Raw genomic sequence first — 10875 nt, 5'->3', positions numbered from 1 at the left:
AAACCTCCCAGCAAACACACTCTTGGCAGCAGCACACACCAACAGCAAGTATTTCACCCTGAGGAATGTCACAAATACTGTGGCGGAGAAACAGATTCTTCCTTTATCTTCTATGTTCCTGAAAATTTCTGTCTTTTTTCAGTTCTTGAAAATGTATTTCTGCTGTTCATCCTCCCTGCTCTGCCTCCCTTTCTTGCACCCAGATTTCCTGTCATCAGGACTTCCTATGTCTGTCCATTCAGCTCAGATTGCCTATGAACCTCTCCATGACACCGACGGGGGTGGTGTTTCCTTTGGGGGGTTTACAGAGATAGAAGTCCTGATGACAGTAAATCTGGGTGCCACGGCTCAGACATGCTTTGGATAAATCTAACTTCATGAGAACAGCGAGTTCCTGGAGCACAAGTCACTGCTGCTGATTTCGCCAGCTTCAATCTCTGCCGCTGTTTCTTTGCCTTGCATTCATTCAACCAGCAAATATTTGTTGAGCACTGACCATGTGCCTAGGACAGTCTTTGGTGGAAGACAGTCAATGGGACCTTCATTCATTCAGTCTGCATCCTCGTCTCACCTGCAGCCTGGGAAATGAAAGGCGCCAGCAACGCAAACCACTCTCACCTGCTTCACTCTCCCTAGGAGAGCGGGGAGGGAATTAGGAGAAACAGACCACCTGGAACTCCCTGGAACAGAAGGGGCGTCCAGCGGGTGCTGCTCCTCGTTGCAGAGTGTGGAGTGCTTGGGGAGGGGAGCCTGAGCGAGCTGCCCTGCGCTTCCCACCCACTCACTACTTGGTGTGTATTGTGCGTACTGCACTAGCTTCCCTAGAAAGTACCAGAATACGAAGATCAAGCGGTGTTCCCTCAAATAACTCACACTCCAGTGAGGGCTGAGAGACAAAACCCAACTAAACATGATGCAGGGAGTGCCACAAAGGAGGGAGGCACAGTAGCAATGGGAGCAGGGGGCGGAGGCCCAGTTCGGCCTGAGGCAGGGTTGGGAGTGGCTCCCTGAGGGGCACGTGCCTGCAGTAAGGATGGATGAGCCGGCAGGTGGCATTGGGGAAGGCGGGGGAAAGAGCCCAGCTGAGGGTTCAGAGTCAGCGAGCGATCTGCCGACAGAACTGCAAGCGCATCGGCTGCAACCGGGGTCAAGTGTGTTAAAAGAAGAATGATGAGGGATGAAAGCAGACAGATCCCAGAAACTCTGGTCATGCTGAGTGGTCTGAACTTTATCTTGAAGGCAATAAGGGACCAATGATAGATGTTCGGTGAGGGGGTGGTGTGGCCAGATTTGCATATCAGAAGGACCACTCTGGAAGCCACATGCAGGACCATGGCAGGGAGGCCAGTCAAGGGGCTGCTGAGGGAATCCACGTGGGACGTGATCTGTGCCTGGGCTCAGAGTCACTATGGCCATGGAGAAGGTTCCAGAACCATCAGGCTGTCAACTCTCCGGGACTTGGCTGAGGTGGCAAAGTTGAGGGAGAGGGAGGAGCCTAGAGGGACCCCAGGCCTGGGCAGCTGGCAGGGTCATCTCAGCAGTGTGAGATGCTGCCGACCCACCCTTTGTCTAGGGGAATCCAAGTCTCACGGGTCAACCGTGGGGATGCCAGCAGCTTCCCTCTCCCTACTGTGGGCTCCTTGGGAGGCATCCTCAGCACCTCCTCCCTCCATTCACCTTTCATGCTGATGGTGGCTGCACCACTGCTGGCTTCACTCCCTGGGCTGGGGCCCCTGGACTCACCGGGTGCAGGGATTCTAACGACGGGGCCCTGGAGTGTGACGCCAGGCCAGGCACGGCGGGCTGCAGCTGCTCCACACTGTAGCTGCGGGACTTGCCCAGCTTGGGCCGGGAACTCTGGCCAAGGGCTGAGAAGAGCTTTTTCAGCCCCAAGGTGGAGGCGATGCTGCTGCTCCTTTTCTTGTTCTGGTCCAAAGGGGCAGCCAAGGGGGAGCCAGGTCCTGTGTCAGCCCCTGCTGATGCTCTGAAACACAAGGGTGGAGGTGAGGGGGCAGGGGAGGGCCGGGAGGGTGGCCAGGGCAAACTACCCTGGGGCCATCTCGAGGGCCGCAGATGGGCCAGCACCAATGCCTCTGGCACGTTTGGGGCCAGGAACTGAATACCAGGCGTAGAAAGAAAGGTCAAGTGGAAGCCGGATGTGGTGGTTCCTGTCTGTGGTCCCAGCTACTTGGGAGATGGAGGCAGGAGGATCACTTGAGCCTGGAGGTCGAGGCTGCAGTGAGCTGTGATCACGCCACTGCACTCAACCTGGGCGACACAGTGAGACTCCCCCAAAAAAAAGAAAGAGAAAAGGAAGAAAGAGAAAGGAAGGAAGGGAGGGAGGGAGGAAGGGAGGGAGGGAGGGAGGAAGGAGGGAGGGAGAGAGAGAGAGAAAAGGAAAAGAGAAAAGAAAAGAAAAGAAAAAAGAAAAGAAAAGGAAAGAAAAGGAAAGGAAAAGAAAAGAAAGACTGCCAGATACTCTGCTTGGGTTGCTTTTGGGGACAATAGCTCAGGCAAGCCGCCTGCCATAACACTCAGCTAAGGGCCCACCCAATCATTCATGCAGTATATATATTTTTTATTTTTTGAGACAGAGTCTTGCTCTGCTGCCAGGCTGGAATGTAATGGCACCATCTTGGCTCACTGCAACCTCTGCCTCCCAGGTCCAAGCTATTCTCCCACTTCAGCCTCGCGAGTAGCTGGGATTGCAGACGCACACCACCACGCCCGGCTACTTTTTGTATTTTTAGTAGAGACAGGGCTTCACTATGTTGACGAGGTTGGTCTCGAACTCCTGACCTCAAGTGATCCACCTGCCTCATCCTCCCAATGTGCTGGGATTACAGGCATGAGCCACTGTGCATGGCCCATTCATTCAACATTTCTTAACGGCCTACTATGTGCCAGCCTCTTCTAGGCCCTGGGGTGTGTGTATGCAAGACAAACAAGGTGCCTACTCGCAGGAGCTTATGAACAACAGACCAGGAAAACCAGGAGACCCGTCCCATGTGGGTGAAGCAGAGGATGACCAGGCGCTTCTTTAAAATGGAGTGGTGGGGAAGGTCTCTCTGAGAAGAGGAGCTTTAAACTGAGAGCTGAGTGGCAAGAAGCAGCCAGGGCTGCCACGCCTGGAGGTGAGTAGTCCAGGTGCGGGGAATAGCTGGTGCCACAGCCCTGGGACAGGAAGAGCTCTGTGTGTTTAAGAACAGAAAGGGGCCAGGCCATGAGGCTTGGGTGTAGGTGATGAGAAAAGGGCAAGAGGCAGGACAAGATGAGGTCAGATAGGCAGGCAAGGCGAAGTCCACAAAGCAGGACCAGCCATAGCCGAGGTGTGAAGTCTACTCCAAGTGCAGGGAAAAACCATTGCATTCAGGGTTTTCAGTAGGAGAACGACACCATTTAATCCAAGTTTTAAAAAGCGACCCTTGACTATTGTGTGGAGAAGGAAATGTAGGGGCAAGGGTGAAGGCGGAGAGCAGGTAGGGGCCACTAGAGTTGTATAGCAAAGAAGCTATGAGTTCAGGCCAGGAAAAGTGGTGGGAGGCAGGGGTTTCCGGAGCTGGCAATGACTGGCAGGGGGCTGCGGTGGGAGAGAAGGAAGAGGAAGCAATCCAGGACTCCTGGATTCGGGCTTGTGCGCTGTGCAGACAGACAGTGATGTGTTTGCAGGGAACGGGACATGGGGGAAGCAGTTGTTGAGCTTTCTGTTTGAGGGGCCCATCAGACCCCCTAATGGAGATGTCCAGGAGAAACTGAGCGTGCAGCTCTGAAGTTCTGGAGAGCAGATGGCACTAGGGATGGAGAGTCGGCTCTGGTGCCTCTTCAGGCCTAGAGCTGCCTGCAGCCACCAGGCATAGTGTGTCACAGGGAAGAGAAGGCCCTGGCCAGAGCTCCGGGTTCACCAAGGCTTTGAGGCAAGTTAAGGAGGTCCCAAAGGGCCAGGACTCAGCCCCCACCCCACCACCCCGCGCCGGCGCCGAGCTGAAGGAAAGAAGGAAAATGTGACTGCTGGGCTCCCTTTCCTCAACGTCTGGTTACTTTCAAGCATCCAAGCGCAGAGCAGAAGCAGAAGCAAGCCCATCCTGGGCCCTTCCCCAGGGCTGGGGCTCTGCTAGCTTTGCCCTGGGAACTGGCAGAGTGTCTGCAGCTAGAGGCCGTTCAATGGATGCTTCATGAATGAATGAGCAGGTACATCAGACTACACGACACTGGGAGAGGAGTGAGAGGGCTGCCAGGCTTGTTCACAGTCTAGGGAGCCTCTGAGGACTAGGAGCAGTGAGGTGGGTCATGCCACCACTCCAGGGGGTCTCTCCCCTCCCAGAGCCCCCATTTCCACCTCCTTCTGCAGTCTGGCTCTTTCTCCTGTCACTCACCTTGACAGCACATGTCCTCCAGATCCCGACCCTGTCCTCTGCAGGCTTCCCTTTGATTCCTGGCTGGACTCTGGCTCCTCTGAGGACAGGGAGAGGGTGATGCCCGTGGAGTTGATGGTGGCAACATCTGCTGAGCCGGGAAAGCCCTGGGGTCCTCCTGAAACAAGCACAGCATCCCACCTGAGTCATACCAGCTCATCCCACAGGTCCTGTGGGGGAAAGGGACATTCCCAACAGGGGGAGGGTGAGAAGAAGCTGGAGAGGCAGAGCCCAAGGAGAGCAGTGGAGAGACCTGGGAAGCAGCAAGGGAAGGTGGGGTGGCCTCTTAGATGACCAGGCCTGAGGACCCCTCGTGAGTGTCCTCGAGGCTGGAAACTATTTGAGGACATGGACTGAGTCTTGTTGACTGCTGGAAGCTCATCACCCAGCACAGCATCTAGTCCACAGTAGGTGATCACTGTTTGTTCAATGAAAGGGTTGACTGTGATAAGCCATGTCCCTTCCATATCAAGGGACATAGTGGGAGCAGGGGAAAGTTTTGTATTCCTGGGACAAAACCCACAATCTTGTCAGTTGTGATTTCTGAGCTTTAAAATAGCCATCATTTCTGGAGATCTATTATGTGCTAGGCAACGAGTGGAATCCTCTCCAGAGATGAGTTCACAGGGCCCTAGGAGATGGTGCCATCATCGTCCTCACTTCACAGAGGAGGATGCTGGCAGGCTGAGGGATTGAGGGAGTCACCCAGGGCCTCACTCGCTCTGCTTCAAGCTCCGAGGTAAAGGCTTGGGCTGCCCAGAGAGGTCAGCAGGTCTCAGAAGGGAAGCCCTGCAGGAAGTGGTTAGGGGCAAGCCCACAGCCTGCCTAGAGCCCACCAGAGAAGGAAACTGCCACTCAGCACAGGGTGGGAGGGACCCCAGGGGGAGGGGGTTGCCTTAAGGTTTGTGTAAGCAAGGGAGGGAGAGGGACCAAGTCTGTGTGTCCCCATGCAGTGGAGGGGACTTTGCATCCACATCCTCAATAAGGTCTGTCATCTCTCTGCCCTCTCTCCCTCCACTCTGTTGCCAAGCCCTGGGTCTCTCGAGCCATCCCAGCCCCAAGACTGTCAGAGCCGTGGGCACGTGTGGAGTGAGCCTGTTATCTCTGCCTAAAAGTGAACGGCAGAGTTGGTCATCTGGGATCACAACGCTAGGGATCAGGGCCTGAGCCCGCCACCCCCCAGGATTCTCCCACAATATGAGGACCCCTTCCAAAGACAAAGTGGTGAGACCCACACCCTTCAGCAGCCTTGCCTGCTGAAACCTACTGCTCCACCAACAGGCCCAGGGGCCAGGGAGGGTCTGGTACCAGAAAGCACACCGCCTAGGAGCCCTGTTCCCTTGGTCACAGGGCCCTCCAGACAGCATGTCTGCCTGGCCACAGAAAGCCTCAAGAGCAGGACTCCTGCTCAAGTATTCACATGTGCATTCCCCACAGTGCCTAGTACAGTGCCTGGCACGTAACAGGTGCTCTGCCAATACTGAAGGAATGAATGAGTGAATGAAATGAAATGAAATGAAATGATGCTGCTGAAGGGGCAGGGTCTCAGCCATGTGATTAGTGGGCATCTATTGTTCCAAACAAATAGTAAATCCTGGAACTGCTGCCTCTTTCTGCACTGTTGGGAGTAAATCCCTTAAAGCCCAGGCCTCTAGCAGCCATGCAGCTTGGAGCTTGGATCTTGGAACCTCAGGGTTCCCAACAGGAAGAGGATGTCTCCACCACCTTCCCCATGGTTCTGCCTCCCCCAGAAGGGAGTTGCTTAGTCTGCCTCCAGGCTGGCGGTCAATCCTGCGTCTGGCCTCTGCCAGCACCCCTGACACCTCAGAGCGGCTCCAAGGAGCTGCCGAGGTGGTGTGTGATGCTGCCATCTGACTATTGAGATAAAAGGGAATGACTCTGAAGGCCTGGGTGTCACAGGTCGGGTCTGGGCCTCTGCTCTAGAACCACACCAGGCCTGGGCTGGGCAGGAATGAACGGCAGCCCCTTACCATCTCTGCTGTTCTCCAGGGGCGGCTCCGGCTCCCGGCTGCAGGGGCCCCTCTCCACCCTACCCTCGTGGACGACTCCCCCGTAGGGCTCCTGCAGCCCCCGAGGTGCGCTGTTGTTGCAGTTGTTGGTGGACAGGGCCAGGAGTGGGTGCCTGACCTGAGGGCAGCTGGGCTGGGTCTGTGATGGGGGCAGCTCACAGGTCCTGAGAATCGTGCTTCTTGAAGGAGGCAGGGGGATACCCACAGGTTCTCCCCGGTCACCCGGCCTGCACAATCCAGCCAGGGCTGCCTTCCTGTGAGACACCGGCGAGGTGGCCTTCCTTGAAGGGGGAGGGGTTGGCGCCCAGCCTTCAGGACAAAAGGAAACTGTTGGCTGCCGGGCTTGGTGCAGGGCGGAAGGCTCTGCATAGCTCTGTTGCAGGGAGGAAGGACAGACAATTTCCAGGGACTCCTGGCTTTCTATAACCTGGGCCTGGCCTCCTGGCCCCTGTGATTCAGGCGTCATGGGGGAGGTGGTGGCATAGGCTGTCCTGCATGGAGTCCGGGAATCCAAAAGGTGAGCCTGGTGACTTCCCAGCCGTGGTCCAGGCTGCCACTGGGGTCCCAGGGGCACCCGCTTCAACTCCAGGTCAGGAGGCTTAGGGACAGCATCTTCTCTCAAAAATAGAGTTCCCCCAGGCGTGTGTCCTCTGCCCTCCTTCACCTCATTTTCCACCTCCATATCATCAGCCCTAGGCAGGTGTTGTTGGGCCTGAAGGCCCCAAGGCAGCTCCACCTCAGCCTTCTTGGACCACCTGTGGCCTCGAGGCCTGGAGCCCCGCAGTCGCAGTCGCGGGCTGCTGCCTCGGGTCCGCCTACATGCCCCGCCAGCCTGAGCGGTCCCCGCCTCCTCACTGTCCGTCCTGCAGCTGTCAGAGTTGTCTGTGCTGTCCAGGGCAGAACCCACCTCCGCAGGGCACACGATGTCTCCGATGTGTGTTTCCCGGATCCATTCCATGCGGAGCCCGGGCTCTGCAGGAAGGAGCCGGAGTGGGGAGCTCAGGCCACCCAGCACCCTCTCCATCCCACGGGCAGCCTGGAGCTCCTGGAGGGTCCTGGGGTCGGGGGACGCCTTCCCGTGGGCGGGGCGCGGGTCGCCGATGCAGCTGCCGCAGGCCTGGCACCTCCTCTCGCTGCCCCGTGCCGGCGGCGCCGGGGGTCCTCCGCGGTCCAGGCTGCCCACAAGCCGGTGGAATGCCCCTTGCCCAGCGTCCCGGAGCCGGGGGGCCCCGTTGATGTAGTGGGCGAGGTCGGGCTTGGAGCGCAGGGGGCCTTGGTCCGCGGCCTGCAGCACGGTGCTCAGCACTTGGCGCTGGCGCTGCTGCAGCCGCTCCAGGTGGCGGAACTCGGCTTCGCGGGCCGACTCATCCTCAAAACGCACGTGCGACGGCGAGGGGCCCCGCCTCGGCCTCTGCCCGCCGCTGGACTCTCCGCTGGAGGAATCGCTTGTGTGCCCGTTCTGGAGGTTGTCTATGCAGGCAAGGGTCGTCCTGGGGTCCCGGGCTGGGCTTCTGTGGCCATCTCTGATGAAGAGACAGGAGGAGAGAGGTCAAGGGCAGAAACATGGGGAGGTATGGACACCCATCGGCCCTACCCCTCCACCCTGGGCTACAGTCTCCCACTGTGTTCTGTGGCAACCGCAACCCACAAGGTTACTCCAGAGCGGATTTCTGGGGCGTCTCCGCAAACCAGAGCAGCTTGCAAGCCCATCCTGTTCCTAACACAGCGCTAAACAAAACCAAGGCCACCTTCCCTGCTTTTGGCTTTGCCTCTCTTGCATGGCTCAGCCTGAGTTAAGATGAAACACTATTGAATGGGAATATGCTGAAGTCCTTACACGTGTGTGTTGGGGAGTTGGGGGCGGGGGCGGCGTCTGTGTGTGTGTGTCTGTTAGGGAGAGGAAGTGAGCCTGACCACCATGTATTTCTGGTAGTGATTGTGGAAATATGTATTTGCTATAATGCTGTCATGGGAACAGGATATTTTAAGTCTCCACTTAAAGGAGAGGCTGTGTGAGAACTGAAGTCAGAGATTTTTTTTTTTTTTTGGCAGGATCTCTCTATGATGCCCAGGCTGGAGTGCAGTGACATGATCTTGGCTCACTATAACCTCGACCTCTGGGGCTCAAGTGATCCTCCCACCTCAGCTTCCCAAGTAGCTGGGACCACAAGTGTGCTTCACCATATCTGGCTTATTTTGGTTATTTTTTGTACAGATGAGGTCTCACTATGTTGGCCAGGCTGGTCTCAAACTCCTGGGCACAAGTGATCCTCCCACCTCGGCCTCCCAAAGTTCTGGGATTACAGGTATGTACCACTGTGCCCGGCCTAAAGTCAGGGTTTCTAAGCAATTGCTCCTGAAGTTTCCATGCAGGGTTCCACATCACCTTGCTTACGCAAAATTCAGACAAGGCAATGGTGATGTTTCTCCTTGGCTCCTGAGTCTTGACTGTTCCAACCCCACTCCAGGCACTGCCCCTCCGCAGCCCTCACACATACTCTTGTCCTGCTTTTGTGGGGGATGGCACTGCTGTGCTGGGGAGTCTGCCCACCTGTCATCCACTTTGGCTCTGGGAGACACTGTGGTGAATAGTCAAGTCCTGCTCAGTTCTGGAAGGCACCTACACACATCTCACACCACGGCCTCATGGAGCCAGGTAACCGGAGTTTCAGGCCACTATGAAAATGGACCCAGGACCATAGGCCATTTTCTATCAGAAGGGCACCCAAGTAAGAACCATAGTTCTCCCTTCCTTTTCCTGGCAGGGGCCTCCCCACCAATCCACTGCTAAGTGTTGGGATTCCATTTCTTGTTTCTTGCATTTATCACTTCTTTATCACTCACACTGGACCCCTGCAGTGGCCTCTTATCCAGCCTCTCCACTACCTCCTGTCTGTAGATCCAACTGAAGCACAGCCTTTATTTTATCACACCAACCCAGAAGAGGCCACAGGGTCAAGTGCATACACTTTGGAGGGAAAATGCAGGCCCCCCACATTCCTTCCTGCTTCCTCTTACGCTCCTGGGCCTTCAGGGCCTCCAGGCCTCCTTCCCTGACCTCATGCAACCCTCCTGCCTCATTTCCTGGATCTTTCTTCTTAGCCTACTAGCATTTGACTTCTATTTATTAGATGCTGAATGCTCACTGGAATGCAAAAGGCAATGGGCAACTGGGGCTCCACACCTGCGCCTACCCCTGACTCGTCATTTCCCCCCATAAGCACTGCTCCAGGACGAAATTTTTTTTTAAAGAAGAACTCCTGCTGGGCAGGCACAGTGGCTCACGCCTGTGATCCTAGCACTTCGAAGGCCGAGGTGGGCGGATTGCTTGAGCTCAGGAGTTCAAGACCAGCCTGGGCAACACGATGAAACCCTGTCTCTACTAAAAATAGAAAAAATTAGCCGGGCGTGGTGATGCGTGCCTATAGTCCCAGCTACTTGGGAGGCTGAGGCATGAGAATTGCTTGAACCCAGGAGGCAGAGGTTGCAGTGAGCCAAGATCGTGCCGCTACACTCCATCGTGGGCAACAGAGCAAGACCCTGTCTCAAAACGAAACAAAACGAAACAGAAAAACACACAAACTCCTGCTAAGCAAGTAGATCTGCCTGCTTTGAGATTTCAGCAGATCCTGTGCTTAAAAAGGCTGCTCTGGGGAACACTGAAGAGGTTTCGGTCAGCCTGTTTGCTGGAACTCACATTCAGCCATGGCTACTCATTCATCAGGCACAACAGCCGCTATGCTGAGGACCCACAATATGGACAGGGGCCCAGGACAATGTTGTAATTTCTTTTAAAATCAGAAGAAAATACACTTTTGGGTCAAAGAAAACATTTTAATATAGAATGACGTATTTACCTTTCAACCAGCATGGTCATGAAATATATATTTTTTAATGTTTTTGTATGGAGCAAGAGGCCCATGAAGGCAAAAGTGCTAGGGCCCCCAAAAGTCACATCGCAGCCCTGCTTTCAGAGGGGCCTTTGTAGCTACGTAGGCTATAAGATATGTGGGCTAGTGAGCAGGACGCCCGCTGCTGAAGACGGTGCAGGATCTCACTACTCATCTCAACACGGCCGTGGGGAGGCCCCGCTGAGATTAATAACTGTGGTGGTGATAATTTTCTGTTGGGGATTGTAAAGCGCTGGGACTCTGAGCCCCAGAGAGCCCACGTGAGGATTCTGGGCCCTATCCGCACTTGTATCTAGGTCAGCTGTGGGGTCCCTGTTCATGTGGCACTCACGGTCAGCTCTTCAGAAGCACGCTTCCCTCCCCATAGCCCCTGAAAGGAAGACTCCATCCAGAGAAACAGCCTCCCTCACCCCCACCCCAGAAACAGGAGGTTCCCTGCTGAGCAGATGCTTTACCCCCACTGCACAGAAAGGATCCCTTCCCAGCCCGGCCGACCCAATGCAGGGAAAGGCCCACGGGGAG

At 55.8% G+C, this 10875-nt stretch overlaps 1 protein-coding gene across 2 annotated transcripts in view; it reads right to left on the bottom strand.

Annotated features, from left to right (window-relative positions):
• Nucleotides 1-10875, bottom strand: part of KIAA1614 (KIAA1614 ortholog) — a 39357-nt gene that overhangs the window by 8538 nt on the left and 19944 nt on the right. For both annotated transcript variants that reach the window (XM_065533569.2, XM_005540154.5), the window contains exons 5-7: nucleotides 6404-7965; nucleotides 4374-4530; nucleotides 1744-1984 (exon numbers count right to left, since the gene is read on the bottom strand). In XM_065533569.2, coding sequence (XP_065389641.1) covers nucleotides 1744-1984; nucleotides 4374-4530; nucleotides 6404-7965 — 1960 coding nt within the window. The remainder of the gene's footprint in view (nucleotides 1-1743; nucleotides 1985-4373; nucleotides 4531-6403; nucleotides 7966-10875) is intronic.

Source organism: Macaca fascicularis, chromosome 1 (assembly GCF_037993035.2).
Source record: "Macaca fascicularis isolate 582-1 chromosome 1, T2T-MFA8v1.1".
NCBI lineage: Eukaryota > Metazoa > Chordata > Mammalia > Primates > Cercopithecidae > Macaca > Macaca fascicularis.
This window is presented reverse-complemented; position numbering and strand designations above follow the sequence as displayed.